The 17,952-nt window shown below is 34.0% G+C and overlaps 1 protein-coding gene across 3 annotated transcripts in view; it reads left to right on the forward strand.

Annotated features, from left to right (window-relative positions):
• snama (something that sticks like glue) overlaps positions 1-17,952 on the forward strand; it is an 88,009-nt gene that overhangs the window by 5,632 nt on the left and 64,425 nt on the right. For all 3 annotated transcript variants that reach the window (XM_071587396.1, XM_071587395.1, XM_071587398.1), the window contains exons 4-10: positions 4,793-4,838; positions 11,255-11,305; positions 11,411-11,499; positions 11,572-11,680; positions 14,992-15,116; positions 16,555-16,721; positions 16,848-17,189. In XM_071587396.1, the coding sequence (XP_071443497.1) occupies positions 4,793-4,838; positions 11,255-11,305; positions 11,411-11,499; positions 11,572-11,680; positions 14,992-15,116; positions 16,555-16,721; positions 16,848-17,189 (929 nt within the window). The remainder of the gene's footprint in view (positions 1-4,792; positions 4,839-11,254; positions 11,306-11,410; positions 11,500-11,571; positions 11,681-14,991; positions 15,117-16,554; positions 16,722-16,847; positions 17,190-17,952) is intronic.

Genomic DNA, 17,952 nt, shown 5'->3' on the forward strand with positions numbered 1-17,952 from the left:
TGTATATATATATACGTAAAAATGATTTATATTGTGTGTAAAAATACGTCTATATCCATACACTAATAGATGGTAACAGCCAATGAATACGTGAAATCATAATTGCCCCTGGCTATATCTACCGTAAGTATACAGAAGATTAGAGCCAGGTGTTTGAAATTAATTCCAAACAACAGAAGGATCAAAAAATAAACAACATTTACATGCCAATATAATATGCAGCCTTATTGCTTTGTCGCTATGATTTGTAAGTCGAAACGAGACACAAGTTTGTGTGCCTTTTTTTGCTATATAAGTTAACTTTCAGCAAATCAAATATAAAAAAATAAGAGAATGAATGAAATAGACTTTTCTTGTTTTGTTTGCTTTACTTTGCCAGTATAGTTAGTATCCTTGAAATTTGACTGGGTGTCTGAGTGACTTGTGACTTAGGCAAACAATGGTTCTGAAAAATCTTTAGGCTTATTTAAATGCCAGTGCTAGAAGATGAGGAAGAGTTAACTTCGGAGAGTGACTCGGTTATGTGGCTGAAGAGATAATGAATGCTTTTAATTCATTTAATTGTGATTCAGGTGACAAATTTCTTGGATTCCAGTCGTATTACCTATCCTGTCATATATTTATACGTCTGTGTAAATAATATGACGTACTCTATGCTTACGTGGAGTACTACTTATTAGAATAAATGAAGTATAGAAGTGATATGTTTCTCCTTTTTCTCATGGATTTATGAGATGAAATAACGGTAAAAGTAGCAGATCGGTATAAAATAGGATGCAATTAGGAAGGCATGCTTCCAGACTAATTTATTTTTGGGAGACTCTTCTTTTAATTATCGTATACATAGGTGTGTAAATGTTTGGATTTTTTCAATTTTTATTACATAACGCGCATCATTATTTTTTGGATCATCTGAACATTTTTGTATAGATAACACGTGCGTTACGGATGGGAAAATACGGTACTGTTCATGATTTTAGATTGTCAAAAGGTGTCCTTGATAAAAACTGAGCACACAATGAAAGCTATGCTATCTAGATTTTCTGCATCCAGAAAAATGAACTTACTGGACTATTCAATTAATTAAATTATTGAACATTATTATGATGTTTATTTGTGTCTATTTGACATGTGTGTAACAAGTATGGAACACATCACAATCTGCTCATATTGAGACTCACAGAGGGAATATTACAGAGTCAGCATATATCTCAAAATCAAAATATAAGTAAGTGTACAGAGTAAAATTAAAAAGATAGAGGTCTTTTTTTGGGCGAAATTGAGACCGAATGGTACCTTCTTCCATTTATAAATTTGTTTTAATAAAAAATATAACAACAATAAATCATCAATTTCCCTTACTTTTCTTGGGAGTGCTATCAAGGATTTCACACCAGAATATCCAGGATTCTTACCAAACATGGATGAGTTTTGGGCAGTTATTTCTGAAGTTGTTACAGCCTCTTGTGGTTTACCTATGTATGTCAACATTGGTTTTCAGAGTGAGCTTTGTTTTGCTGCACAAAGATTATAGTATGGAAAATATATACATACAAACAGGGAAGAATTAAAATGTTGAATATTTTAAAGTAAGGTTTTCAACTGCTTGCCCTTGGAACTTTTTCGATGATTCTTACTGCTCATTTTTGTAGCTGACAGAGGTGCACGAAATGATATGAGTGCCCCCACACAGCAATGCCATATTTCAGTCTACTGTGAATAAATGCATTATTGACAGAGAGGGCACTAGCAGTGGCAACCAGGGTCACAATTTTTCTCAGAAGGTAGTATCCTATGGCAACTTTTGGGCATAGTTGGTCAACATGAACTTCACAGGATGAATATGTATCCCTAAAAATAAGTTCTATACTTACCAGATGACTTAAACAACTGAATAACAACTTTTATATCATACCAGGTGATGTATGCAGTTCAGCATAGTCCTTTTTCTCAATATATCTATCAAACTGTTTCACATCTATCATTGCTTTTACATAGAACTGACGGAGTATAGTAGTTCATTTGCTGTTGGTGTATGATCCAATGTTTTGTTTTACTTGCTAAAATAATTAGCCATTCTCAAAAATGTTTAAAAAAAGACAATAAAAATATATATCCTAAAGCAGGGGATTTAAAGTGGTTTTAATGCTGGTGCTTGCTTGCATGGAAAAAAAGAAAATACAATGTTAATTATAGTACATATCAGAACATCCAAGCTGTATCCATCAAGACTTGCCAAGAAGGCTGATTTTATGAAATTTACATCTTCCTCTGGGATAAATGGATTATGTAGTAATCTTATTTGACCAAGTCAAAACTGGAGATCAAATTTCATTTAATAGGTTTTCTTGGAAACAACCAAAAAGAGCATAAGTTGCTGTGCAGATGCTGATAAAAAGGCTCTAAGATTTTGTGACAAAACAGAGCAGATCATTTACTGCATTTTGGGTAGTTAAAATTGATCACCTGATGATGATGCGCAGCATCGAAACCATGGTCATGAAATATTAAATCTTTATGGAGGAAATGTTAAGTTTCTTTTTACCCTCATAATTAAAATTTTACCCAAGAATCAGAAAAGTGGATGTTTCAGGAGAGAAGGAGTCAGGTGATTATAGTGTTGCTGAAAAGTTATGGGAATTTTAATTGATAATTACAGGTTAACTCTGAATGAAATTTATAATGCCCATGATTCTGGACAGTGATTAATGTATGCACTCATCAACATTAGTGGGTGTTAGCAAAACATTTGCTGGACATCTCAAGCAAATAAGGATAATGTAACCATTCTTGTTTGCGCTAATGTTTAGTGATCATGCAGAATAAAATTTTGTGCCTGAGATACGTGGGGGGACCCAAAAATAACAGGAATGTTATGATAGATTCTTTAGTTCTCAATATATTTACATTACATTTTGTTCACCTTCAAAGTATTCTTCATTGACCACAATGTACTTCTCCAAACGGTGCTTCCATTGTTTGAAACATTTCTGAAATTCAATTATCGGGATGTCCTTTAGGCCTTCTAGTGATTTTTGTTTTACCTCCTCCACGGTGTCAAAACGCTTTCCTTTCATGTCCCTTTTGAGTCTGGGGAACAAAAAGAAGTTGCGGAACTAAATCCGGTGAGTAAGGGGGGGTGGATTATCAATGTCATGCCGTTATTTTCAAAAACTGCATCACGGAGAGGGCGGTAAGAGCTGGCAGTTGAGATGGCGAGGGACAAATTTGGCTGCAACCCTTTTCATAGGCAAATCTTCAGATAGAATCCTCTGCATTGAACTCCATGACATTCCAGAGATCTCACAGAGTTGATCAATGGATCTGCAACGGTCTTCCCAAATGAGGGCATTGATTTTGGCATCATTCTCATCAGTTCTTGATGTTGAAGGGCGGCCTGAATGGGGTTGGTCTTCAATTGACATTTCACCATTTTTAAAACATGTAAACCACTCGTAGACTCTGGTTTTGCTTAGGGCAGCTTCCCCATAAGCAGTCTTGAGCAATAAAATAGTTTCCGCGGCCGATTTCCCCAACAGGAAACAAAATTTCACTGCAGCGTGTTACTCTTGATAATCCACCATCACGTTTTTCGCCGAATTGAAAAAAGTTGTTTCCCTGAAACAACTGTCACGGACGGACCAATCCAGTCACAGCGACGGTGCTGCGCATACTGATGCAGGAGGCATGAGCCTGATGTATGACTGGCCGAACAAAGGCTTCCCCCACTCTAACTCCCCACCGCAGCCCAATTCCCATTACTTTTGGGTCCCCCATCTTATATATCTTGACTTATTCTATCAGCTTAGGGTTATGCTTTTGATGGACCTTGAGATAACACACTACTGCATTCGTAAGACCTAACTGCCATGGCACAAAATATTCTTAGATCCCATAAAAATATTATGACAACTCATTCTTAAGCTTTACATACTTCCTACCTTCCCAAATTCAATTCAAACTGCTTGTTATTTTCTTCCCTCTATTTGTTTCCCTACATTCTCCTCTCTTCAGTTTTCAGAATCTTTCCTCTTTTAATGCTTATATAACTTATAGCAAAACTTATTGCTTACTAAAACTTGTATTAACTTGAAATTTCGTGTAAAATTGTTCCGCTTTACAAAAGGATTCCGGAATGAATTATGCTTGTGGTGTGAGGTTCCACTGTTATGCTTCATGAGAACTTAGGTCTGATCACCTTTTAGGTGATTTGCTTTCAGAGAGTTGCTTCAAATTTGGATTTAACAGTGAACATAAAGAAGGGTTTAAGAGGAGATGCAGACAAATAAAAGTAAACATGATGTAGAAGATTGGCCTGTGTTTGATTGAACAATGTGGAATGTTATTGAAATCAAATTATTTGGAAGTTCTCAGTGATGAAGCTGATATAATTCCCATTTTAAAGCATGACATTCGAATTCAAATGCTTTTGTAGTAAAATAGACCTAGTATTACCGTAATATTGTACCCTAGGTATGCACAAAGTTCACAAATTGGGTTCAGTAGATGTAGAAAAAATATTCCTGGACCATGGAACACATTAAGGAAATGCTTAATAATTGCCACTTAACATGAAATTACCTTTCAGTTCAGCATCCCAACTCAATATTTTTCATTCTGAAATTATATGAGAGTGTATTATATATCCTTGGACTAATTAAATTGATGGATGAGTTCATGATTATTTTAGATAATTAATTATCAGCCGTTTATTTTGAAATTTTAACAAAATTTTATATTGATAGAATTATTGTTTATATGTATTATATATTTGCTTTGTGGTTTTTTCCAGGGACAGAGGAGAAGGAGGCCAACTAGTTTCGGTGATGTCAAAGGCCGTATGTACAATGAAAAATTTAATTTTTAGCTAGTTGAAATGTAATGTCATATTTTTTGACTCATGTGAATGTTACTGTAACAACTTTTAGTATTATCCATGCATGGGATTTTTTTCTGGCTGACAATGCTTGTGTTTGACATACTTTCAGCAGTTAGTCAGCTAGTCAGCACTTTATCTATCTGTAAATAATTAAGTACATGTATCACCTATTGTCATACAATTTGGTGAAATTGTGTTCACCGGGAAAGACATTTCATAATATATTTTTATATGAACCTCTCAATTATGTACTTTAAATGCAATCGAAGCTGTCATACAATACTCACTGTTTTGGATTTCTATTCCAATTATATTAAGACATTGTGAACACACAAAAAATATTGGTTTACTCTTTGAAATGTCTCCAAATGTGATATTTATTTTGTGGGGAGGTTAATATGAAATTTTATTAGTGTTTTATGGAACTTAGGTGCCCTTATTGAGCCCAATGGTTGTATATCATGCATATTCTTTGATGAAATAAGAAACTATAAGTGGCCTAGTTGTGATGATAAAATAATTTATTGAAGAATTGTTTGTATTTATTTATTGGGGTATATTTCAAAGCCTGTATTGTTTGTGTCCTCATTAAAGTGTTTGTCTCAGCCAAATAATGTTTTAGAATTTATTGCCATGGCTATCAAATTTCTCTGATATTTCATTATTATTTTTATTGAATAACCAGCCAACACTTGTTCATTTTAGGAGTACAGATACATGTAATTCTCACCTTTATATTTCTGTACAGATGAAATTCATCGTTTGTACAAAGTTAGTCTTTCATATTCAATATTTTTTCCAAGTGAAATCCAGTATTCTGAAATGATATAACTTGTAAACAAAAGGTCTTCAATATGATTTGTTATATAATGGTGTGAAGATAAATGAATGCATAAATAATATTTCTAAAATATGTTAACAAATGATTTGTCTAGTGGTTGGTGATAAACTTGTTTTTTAAGAATCTATAAGTAATGTTTTGTTTAACTTCAACAGTTTGGGTTACGTGATATGGGTGCATGCTCAAAAGTTACACTTATATTGGGAAGATTTTTTTTTTTGAAATTTACTTATAAATTGGCTTTGTGATTGTAGAATTTTTTCTGATTGAATTGGTTTTTTAATTAAATTAGAAAGGGTGAGTTTTGGTATTTCTATTTTCTGCTGTATTTTTTTATCTGAAGGGAGCAAAGCATAATCAGACTTGAGTAATTGGGAACTCATTTCATTTTACTTGCATATTGTTACTACCATACTATTGAATAAAATTTAATAATAGACAGCATGAGTAAAATTTACATTGGTCATTTGATTACTTGATTGCATGGTCATCACATTTCATGTTGGAATTATTCAAAAACTTCATTACAATTACAAAGAAGAAAATGCACTCTTCAACTCATAAACATTACGTAAATACTAGAAAATGAGTGTGTCACTTTTAATTCTGTGCCTATATTAGTTTGCATTTATTCTTCCTGCCACATTCACTTGCTATTGGAATTACCCTTTGAATAATGGTTTAATAATATTTGATGAGCACCACACTGTGTTTAGTTGTCAGACATTTTTTCCTATGATGTTTTGCTCGATTTCGAGCCGCAGTATCTGATTAAGCATAATGGAAGTACTCCTAACTCAACAGTCCTCAATCTCTTGCAATTAGTCCCAAACTGCTGTCTTGGGGGATATTCCACTAGGGAGATTGTGGGTTATAATGCTGATGATTCTGGACCTAGGGTGTGCCAAAAATTACCCTTTTGACATGTTATGGTGTGTCATGCTTCCTAGGGTACTTCTTTTGAACTAATGGTTTATTCAAAACTTTGAATTGTTACAGTTGCACTGGTGCTAAATAGGGTTTACGCATTACTCCGAGAGGAGAGCCTGATGGTCTATGCAGCAAACTCTTGAAAATCATAATCCTGAAAAAAGTTATAACAGATCTCAATACACTGCATGGCATTCCTCCAGATACCCACTACATTACTGTAATTTGCCAGTTTTGTTTAATTTTCTGAGAGCTTGCCATTTTTTCTCCATGATGCATATTTTAATCTTTCTATCATTCTCTGTGACTTTGTTTGTATATTGCATCAGATTACTCATGACATCTGCTCTTCAGTAATTATTTCAGAAAGGAGAATTCTATGCAAATATTAATTAAGTTCATTAATTACCAATGACCTGGCTGATACTTTTTATTCAGGATAACTAAGGACCAATGCTCAGAAACTGTAAATTTCATTATTTATTTATTAAAAGTTCATGTGCCAGGTTCATAAACCCTTATGAACTACTGCATGGTCGAAGGCCTTGCATCTTCTGATGATTCACACGCTGGGGAGAGTGAAGATGATTACTGAAGGTGGGGTCACTTTTGCCTGAAAAATTGAGGATAGGAGATAGATGATAGGCAGTTCATCCAATCCACTCTCTACTATGACAGTTACAAATACATGACTCCAGTAGAAGGCCATTTAAATTATGATGACTCTTTAAAAACTCTTCATGAAGGCAGCAGTAAACAGTCTCAGTTACTTCTGTCATGGCAATGATGGATACTCAAGAATATTGAATCCTGGCAACATATATTATAACAAAAAATCCTTGGACATTCAAGCTGGTAGCAGAAATGGAAGCATAGAACAGAACTACCATAGGAACAGGGAATGGATATTTAGTGATTGAGGGATCTGGGTTCGAGTCCCAGTCAAGGCGAATGATTTTTACGCTCTGAAATTGTTGCATTAAAATGGATATTTAAGTAAGGAAAATCTATTTTTAATAGATGTAGCAGGAAAAGTAATGGAAAAAAGATTTGCTCTAGACGGGAAGAATACATAGAGGAATAACATATTACAGCTATCAGACCAATGGGTTTGGATATATAAATGGAATATGATGTTGATGAGGATAGCTTAGGTTCATGAATATAAGATATTGAGATAAAAAAAACAATACTGAAGGGATAAATACTATCCCTACAGAATTATGCAAGGCTTAATAAAAAGCCCTGGGATGAGTTTGGATGAGCTCATGTATTTCATCTTTGAGGGAAGAATTTGGCCATGAGATATTCACAGAAGATGTTTTAGTTCTGAAACTGCATAGGTAACAGTAGGATTAGTGGAAAAGGGAAAATGAAAAAAATGGCTCTTCAAGGAAAGGGCAAAATGGGATCAGAAAGAGGAGGGGGATAAGTGATACCATAGGAGAATGGACCACCAAAAGAAAGGAATATAGAATATAAAGTGGATGCATTTGTTTGTTTCATAGATTGAGGTGCTTAGTGTAGTTGAATGGTGAAAAAGAAATTACCTATTGCAGAAAGTAAGACTGCAGTAAGGAAGAAAGCAACTAATTTGAAAAGAGATGCTTTAACATTAAGGAGGGGGTTGATGGTAAGGGTTGTAATGATGTAAAGGAAAGATAAGAGAAAAAGAGTGTTGATTTGAATGTCTCCAGATTTAGTCATTAATGCTTGAGGGTGTGTACATTGGAGACAATTGAGAAGAAGTCGTGAAGAAGAAAGAATGGAAGGAAATGAACAGAAAGGGAAACAAACCAAACAAAGACGTGCTCAACAAGTGGGGGAAGGTTTGTGAGAAATTCTGAGATGGTAGGAAAATTGAATGCAAGAGAGGCAGAGAGAGAGAATGGGTATTATGGATGGAATGAAGAAAGATAGAAAGCATACTAAGCTTAAAACTTATTATTGCATTTAGTTGTTGCAAGAGTAATTAGTATAATTTCAGCTGGGGCTTAATCCTGGTATGCTGGTGGATTATATTTCAAATACCTATACTGCTCTAAGAAATGAGAGAGACTATAACTCTATACTGAACTTACCTCTATGGTGTTCAAAGGGAAAAAAGGTCCCAAGTACTCAATTGTACCTATTGGAGCCCAGCTTATCAGGTTTCATCCCCCTCTTTGGATGAATACATGGTCAAATAATTATTTATGGAGTGGATTTGTTAAAGAAATAGTTGTGCCATGCTCCAAAAATATAAACTAAGAATCAATTTTATGTTTTGCCATGTGTATTCAGTTTTTGAATAGGACTCTATTGTTAATATTGATGAGTAGTGAATGAACTATGGACATATAACTAATTGTGAGCACTCAATAATAACTACCTTCTATGTTTTAAATAGAAAAATTTGCAAAATTCATGTTGAGTCAATACAACCCCTTTCCAAGAAATAGAAAAATGTTATTACTTATAAATCCCAAAAAGGTCACCATTGCTTGGCCAGCTGAAGGAAGTTTTCACCTTCTTTGGTGCAGTGTACTCTTCTGGCATCTCTTTGCTTGGGCTGTTCCTTGGTAGCAGGCATGTTGTGGTGTTAATCTTAATCAGTCATAAATTTGCAAAAACTAAGTCATTGGAAAAAATATGTAAATGTCTTATACTAGCTGTTGCAGTATACTACCTTTTGATTCCAATAAATTCATCATTCTCCACCATTTCGAAATATATATTACAATCAGAGTTCATGCAGTATGTAATCATGGAAAACTAGGCGAAGTCAGGGTTGGATAGGGAAATGATATGTTAACATTGCTGTTTCCAGGCTGCATATAAGTACTTTCTTAAACACTCTAAAAACAATGTGCTTTAAGTGAAATAAGTTACAATAAATAGAAATTTCATGGTAACCAAATAAATAACAATTCTATTGTACCATGCTAATTCTACATCTTCCCCAATAAATGTGAAAATATCCATTAGTCTAATGGTAGGGGTATTATAAATTCATAGTTAAGAAGATGATGGCTTAATAGGGTGCTAATTGCTCTTTCTTTTGTAAATAATTACTCTAAGAATGAATACTAATTTGTTATCACCTAAAGCCAAGACACCCAATTGTTATATTGTTCCTTAATGTCATTGAAATTTGTATGTAGTTAAGTATTCAGTGCTATATTTATATTTTAATAATTACAAGGCAGACAGTTATGTAATGTCATGAGCTTTACTTTGCTGCTCAACTTGGAATTTGTATGACTAAGTTTGACCTGCCACAAATGTTCCCCGCCAGATGGCCATGCCAATCATTAGTTTTCATTGTTGATAAAAAAGTTTGTTTTACTTATAAAAACATGATTCTAATGATTTCCCATGAAATCATGAACTTTGTTGTTGACACATGAACTTAGTGCTGATTATGTTTGAATTTTTAGTTTGTGCATTATTTTAAGTGGGAATGTGCGAGGAATTGTGCTGCTTTCATGTGATCTGAAATATTTTGGACGTGAAGCAATTGGATTTGTGTATAATTAGAAACCAGCAACCACTTACTCTTCAGTTCAGTGTTGGACTCGCATAAATGCTACTTGTACAATTTGTTTTTTAATGGATATATATTATTTGAAAGTGATTGAATTCATTGAGCCATACTAAGTGTAAAAGGTGATTGTAAAGGTGTTGAGTTAATTGGCTTTAAGAGAAGATAAATTAATGGTTTAACAGTTATATGTCAAATTTCTTTATGGTTGTTGAAAATGTTGTTTGAATTTTGTAAACTTATTTTTGCTGGAAACTAGACCAATCTCCAGAGAAGCTCAACTCAAGGTAAGTGCTTGCTGGGTGTCATGATTTAAAAGGTATTTTGCAATCACGTTAGGTAACATATATGAATTTGTCTGTTAAGGAGATTTTTATATGTATATAAAGTCCAAGGAATAATGAGGGTCTGAAGCATTTCTTTGTCTTAGCTTACTTTATAATTCAGTTACCTTGAAAGTAATGCACAGCGTTTGTTTTGTACTGATATCACCATTTGTTCTTCTCTGGGACGTTCGTACAGTTTCAGTAATGATATAATTCTGAGGTTGAATGCTTATTATTCTCCTCAACAGATCTTTAGTTTTATAAAATCCTAATTAAGTAGGGAGCGATCACATATAGAATTCAATATCTTTGATTTGGGCTTATAGAAATTGCCATTCAAAATATTTTTCCAAAGCACCACTGCCTATTTTTGATTGAGAAGTGTGTTGAAATGTCTGTTTGGATTTGGAATATGTTTTGATTTTCAAATTATTTCGTTAGTAATGAAGCAGTATTCTTTTACTCTCACTTTTCTCACTGACCTCATTCCCTTTCCTTCTTTTATAAGTTAGTTAATGATATAACCATCATGCTAAATAGTTTCTTATGCCCTACATTTTTAATAAATGCAGAAAATTTTCTTGCACATGCTTCAAAAGTGTATACACATTTCTAAATTGGTGTATTTTGAGAAGTGCCTCAGCATTACTTTTGTATATTTCAACACTGAAAGTTTACCTTTTGGACATGATACATAGAAATATTTAACATTTGTGCCTCAAAAAAATTGAAACCCATCCCATCTTGCTTACTAGGGTGAAGTCCCACCAGATGGTCAAGATCCCTCACTCAATAGATTGGCTCAGGTACATATGAATGATATTTTCAGTTTTGTGGACATTTTTTCATATTTGGTTATCTATTAAATTGGTGTGCTGTTTTGTCATAATTGTGTCCTTCTTTTGTTTCAGGCTGTTGATTTGTCAAGTATGGATGCTAGTGAAGAGGATAAAATCAAAGCAATGATGACACAGTCTACTCAAGATTATGATCCTTCTAAGTATGTGAAAGTGTTAGTGTAGTATGTCTATATTTCATTACCTGCTCTATAATAAATAACTATATATTTCAGCTACATCAAAATTAAAGGCGCCAATCAAGTTGGTGAAGTTCCATCAAATTATAGATGCTATAAGTGTCACCAGACGGGCCATTGGATTAAAAATTGTCCTTTAATACAGGTATGTGGTAATAATTCTGCTCCCAGCAAATTCTTAGTTTTATTTAGGTTTTTAGCATGAAAACTTCTGGTCATAAGTGCTGACCCATGAAACATAACCTGATTTTCCAGCTTAGACTTAATGAAAAATGCATGGATAAGACAAAAAAGGTCAAAGGAATTTGATGTTAAAACTTAATGCAAAGAAATCAAAGTTGCATAAAAAAATTAGCTGCTACACTTTTATCAGCATAACGTGTACATATTTGAAATAATCCATTCTATTTAATAAAGTTGTTGAAACCCAGAAATTCATCATCATTGCTGCCAAATTATTTCTGCAGCTACATTTCCCTGGGGTTATCTTGTTCCTCCTACTCAATGTCATCCTCACTTTCATATAGTGCATTGCTTATTTTGCATTGTTAAAAAGGCATGATGATGTGTAATTGTAACTTTCTGCCAGGAATGTTTTAATCACAAACACTAGAAATTGGGATTGTTTCATTCTTCCTGTTGGTATGGCATAATAAATAGGTGCCTTATAACCTTTCTTTCATGTTCTGGGGGCAGTTTCATTGGAAGCTTTGGCAATTTAAGGGCACATGAATGTAAATTTTTTGATTCACATCTGCATTCACTAATTCCACCTCCTGCTCCCTATATTCTCATATCATATTCTCAATTAGAGGTGGGCCAAAACATCTTTCAGCTGCCTTGTTTCCATGATCTGAAGTGTAATTCACGAATTCAAGTTTAAACACAATACTGAATAACTATCTTCTCTCTTAATATCTCATGAGGTTGTTGTGATTTTAACTTTTTATTCAACATTTAGTTTCAGTATTCAGTTATTATTTTGATGTTATCAAAATTTGTATTAAAAGCAACCATTTTCTATTTCTTCACGACACTCTCACTACTTAAGCTTGAATACTTGTGGAAGTTTATGAGGAGAGATGCAACGTTTGAATGCCTCAGTAGAGAGGCAACATCCTGATGGACCCTCCACTCAGCACGTGTTGTGTTGTGTCAGCACCCCACATGAGATGAAACTAAACGTGTTACATTGTATAGATTTAATTCATTTGAATTTATTACTTATTATATATTATTATATTTATTTGATAATTTTTTAGGAAGCATTTTTAATGAATTATTAAAATGCTGATGTTTCCTGCTGACTCAAAACGGTGATATTATCAAAAATCATAATCAAAGTAATCATTTTCTTTGCAGAAAAATTATTGCCTTGATTTCTTTGAATCAGAAAAAAACTCTTAATAGTTGATATTTTTCCTGCAAATGACTTGCACCTTTAGGTTGAAGTTATTCCCATATATCTGTGGCCTACAAAATGCAGGCTGGTTATAGAGCACATTTTGGAGTAAAAAAAGTGCATCTTATTGCCTGGGGAATATGGTACATTCCATGAAGTGGATTTCATGAATTATTTTATTCATCAAATGTAACAGTACCAGATACACATAAGCCATACATGGCCAAGGGATGTAAGATTCATGGCCTGCTTCCTTGTTGTATCGGAACTTGCTGGTGGTTGTTTAAGGAAAGTAATGGGACACATTTGGGGAGGTGTGTTTGGAATATCTTGGGAGGATAAGGAGTTGATGGGAATGAAGAAGAATACGAAGTAGATAACAATTCTCTGTTTCCTGTACCCATGTAAAAATCCCAATGGGCTTGGGAGAAATATTGTTGAATCAAGTTAAATTTTTGACAAAAATGCGGCAGTGCACAAGACCAAACAAATGAAAGCATGAGAATGATTTTGACTAGCATTGATTTTGAAGTTTTCATGCCCAGAACCATTGCACTATGTTTATTCAGTGGAATGACCTACTTGTTAGCAAAGATGATCGTTTGAAACTTATTGCATGCTAAAAAGAAAATAATTGGAATATCAACATTATATTGCCAGTGTATGACATGAACATAACTGAATTGCGATGAAATTTGTTTCTTGACATGCCAGCGAACACCAAAGTTAACCAAGGAGACAATTCAGTGATAATTGAAATCAGGAAATGAAAGCACAAAGTAACAGTGATGTCATTATTATTAGCTGATTGGAAAAAATTAAAACCCTTTGTAATATTCAACAGAAGAATCTTCTATAAGGGACCCAAGGCATCATTTAAAGATTCATTACCAAAGTCAGAAAAAGTTGTGGTTCGATGATTCATTGATTCAGTGGAGTTAAGGGAAGATGGCATGTTTCTCTCTTTCCCTGTCTTTGTTAGTTCATGATGGAGTTTGAGCACAACTTGGATGATGTGAAATCAAATATATCTCACATAAATACTCATCTGGTCGTTGTACCAGGAGATTTGATCTCCCAACTACAAATGCTTGATATACTCATCAAAAATCCCATTAAATAACATTTTTATTGCCATTATGGGTAGTGGTTGCTCTGTGAACTGCCTGCTGATTCTTGCTGGTAATATGAAAAAAAGCAAACAAGCTGTATTGGGGAAATAAATTCAAGGCCCATTCTGAGAGTCATTACAATGCAACGATTTCAAAGTTGAAAATCCTTCGCCTTGACCGAGATAAAGAGTCAAAGCTGACAAAGACAAAGCCCTTTGCATTTATTAGCCATGATTCATGGCAAGCAAAGTCTGCCTTAGATATGTGGCTCTCAGTATGGGCCTACAAACGCAAAGGCCAGTGCCTCACAAGCATCCATCAAACATTTAAGAAGTGTTGTCTCCTGCAATTAAGATGGATCAGAGGGTGATGTGGGTTTTGGTAGATGAAGGAATATCACGCAGCTGTAGTTAGCCCCATGGTAGTGGTAGTGAAATTACTAAACTGAGCTAATGAATAAGTAATTTGTAGAAGATTTCTAGAATTTCAAAAGTTTCTGTTGAAAATATCAAACAAAATTTCTTAATTATTTGTATTGTTTCAATATTCATCATAGTATGATATATTAAAAGTCTGTCATTGTGTGCATAATAGTCATTTTCCTCTGAATAAAAGTTAAACATAGGGGTTTTCTTATAATCAAAGTCATATAATGTGGGAAAATGCTGGAGCAGATTTACTTGATCCTTTTGATATTGGATATTAAAGGTACTTAATTATATATTTAATATATTTTAACAAGCCACCAACTCGCAGATATTTATGTGATGTAACTTTTTTGCTTGTTAACTGGTGATAGATCACAGGACAAGGCACTCATTAGAAAAGCTTTTATCCTCCTCATATTAGAGTTGATTGTTTGTATTTCATTTACATTTAGTGATTTTTGACGATTATTATGCATAGTTTTGATAATGATAAATAAGTATTTTGAAATTTTAGGAACCAATTGAAATTAAGAAGAGCACTGGCATACCTCGAAGTTTTATGGTACCAGTTGAAGGACCTCTAGTTCCTGGTGCCATGATGACTCCTACTGGACACTTCGCTGTTCCTGCTATTGATCAGTAAGTTTTCATTAGGTTTTATGCTTTAATGCCTTTTGTGTGACTAACAATGGAGTCATTATTCAGGTTACCTCAGGGTCAGTTCTTTTCAACTAGGTGCTGTATGTTGGCAAGTCCTGTATCCATAGTATATTATAGAATGTATAATATAGGAAAATGTCAATGTGTTGGCATATTTATACCAGCTGAGGACATGAACTTTGGCAGCAGTAATGCTTTGACTCATTTTTCCAGTCACATCGTCGGGAAATTTGTTTGCTTATTATTGATGCATCGTTTGGGAATAAGCATTTAGAGGATATAAATTTTGTGGATGCATCTTGGTTTTGAAAAGAGGCCATGAAAAAAGTAGAAATGAAATGTATATGATATAAAAGTTTTGTCCTGAATTTTTCTCAGGCATTGGAAGAAAGTTAATTTTCTTGCTTTTAGTTTCTTTATTCTTATTTTTGACAAATGGTCACTTTTTCTGTGACTTGAAGTCTTCAGAGTCAGGCAGTTTTGCGTGGTACATGTTCCTTTGCTCCCTAGCTTGCAGTATTTGCATTTTTCTCTGACCGGAAGCTTTTTCATACTATTTTTTTTGCTGCAGGATTTGGCATTACATTGTGTAGAGTTTATGCATTCACCCAGCGTTGAGACAGTTTTAATTTTTTTGAGTTACATGGCCTGAGATATGTTAAATGAATTAAGCAGGTTGAACACTTATCAAATCCATTGAAGCTGTACTGTCAGGTTTGGAAAAGAAGTCTTTGGCCAAGGTGGGAGAGTTGTAGTAGGTGCTTAGTTTGAATCACCTGATCAATTTGAGTAAGACAATGTTGTTTACAATGTCAGATCTTTTCCCGTATTCCTCTTGCACCCCAGATGTTAATTCACACCCAGGATCATGTGGTAGTTGTGAATTTGTAAGTTAAAAAAACCAAACACCCTGGTGTTTTTAGGAGGGCTTTAATCTGGGTAGGTAACGTGAATGTTGGTTGTGTTAGTGGAAGTTATTGGGATAATGGTATGCATAAGTATTGCCTGTCTTCATGCCCGTATCTCAGCTGTGGGAGACTTCTAGGTATCTCCTGAATCATAATTTCCCTCGATTCCTAACCTATATGATTCCTCGGGAACTCCAAGCGTTGGGAAATTTTTTTAAGAGGTTTTTTAGAGCTTTCCTGAGCTAGGAGGGGGCTATAAATGCAGATGTACAAATTGTCATGGGTGAAACATTTTGATTCATTATAATATCATACTTCACTTTAGTTTGATAGATAGGTTTTTAAGATAAGTATCTCCAAAAAATGTCTGTAACTATCATTGTGAAGGACACAATTATCTAATGACTTAATTAATTATGTGAATATTTAAATATTTTACTCTTAGTTGAGGTATTTATGTATCTTTTGTAAGTTTTAAAAATATTAATTTTCATTTTCATTGACATCAGTGAAGCGTACAAAGAGCAAAAGAAAGAGAAACCACCATTTCAACAAGAAGCACCAAATGTTGAGGAAAAACCTAAAATACCTGAAGATTTGGTTTGCTCAGTCTGTAAAGATCTTCTCTCTGATGCTGTTATGATTGCATGCTGTGGGAACTCGTTTTGTGATGAATGTAAGCCTTTATCAGATGTTTTTAGTGTTTTACCTGCATTCTTTAATCTTCTTGAATTGTTACCTCGTTATATGGAATCTGCTATTAATTGCACTTTCCTGTATCATAATTGATTTCATTTTTCAGGCATCCGAACAGTATTGTTAGATTCTGAGGACCACGAATGCCCAGAGTGTCATGAAAAAGGAGTGTCTCCTGATACGCTTATTCCAACACGTTTTTTGAGGAATTCAGTCAATAATTTTAAAAATGCTACTGGCTATCGTAAAACAGAGCAAATCACAAGGCATCCTGTAGTAAAAGATGGAATGTCATCATCAATTTCCACAGTTGTGGCTGCACCTGTGACATCTGTTTTACAGAGCGATGAACAAACTTCCAGTTCCCAGGATCTTATTGCTCCGAAACCAGTAACTAATGTTACTGCCACAACTGATCAGTCTTCTACACTGGATAAACCTGATACAGGTAAGGAAGATTGAAAATTTCATTGGCACTTCATATTAAATTCCGAGCATTAATAACTGTGGTTTCAGATTTTTCTACTTTCCTTTGGCCCTGAAATTTGGCTATAATTAATGTGTAAAATAGTTTTAAAGTAAGCTAGTTGTTTTTTAATTATTTTTAGCATATTATGGAATGCTATTGCTTCATGTTAAGAAAGCAATTACTGTGGAACCTCATAACATAAGTATAATCCATTCCGCAATCATGTCTCGTAGAGCGAAACACTCACCTTGTGAAACAACTTTTTCCTTATAAATTAATGTAAAATACGATAATAAATTCAGTACCGAAAAAAAATTATGGACAAAGCTTATTAAAAAAAATTATATATATATTGTTTAGGATCGTGTTAACCTTTTCTTTTATTCCGGAATGAAGCAACTGGGAACGTGAACTCGATTTGTAAAAACAAAAAAGGATCAAAATGCATAGTTAATTATTTGTCATATGTAGTGAATTCCTTTTTACCAGAAAACTGTCTGGAGACATTTGCTTTCCTCAATGCTTAAACTTCTCGTAAAAATGCAATTAAGGATGATCAATAAATAAATTTATGGCGTGCATCACCACTGCCTTATTAGGGCGATGCCTCATACACATGGTACAATGCAAAAGTTTCTTGTGTTTCATGGTACAATGCAAAGTTTTCCACATCACATTTAGCCTGCTGTTTTGGGATTTACACTTTTTGAAGGCTTATGGAGTTTCTGAGTGGTATACAAGC

Source organism: Hetaerina americana, unplaced genomic scaffold (genome assembly GCF_022747635.1).
Source record: "Hetaerina americana unplaced genomic scaffold, ioHetAmer1.1.p SCAF_3, whole genome shotgun sequence".
NCBI lineage: Eukaryota > Metazoa > Arthropoda > Insecta > Odonata > Calopterygidae > Hetaerina > Hetaerina americana.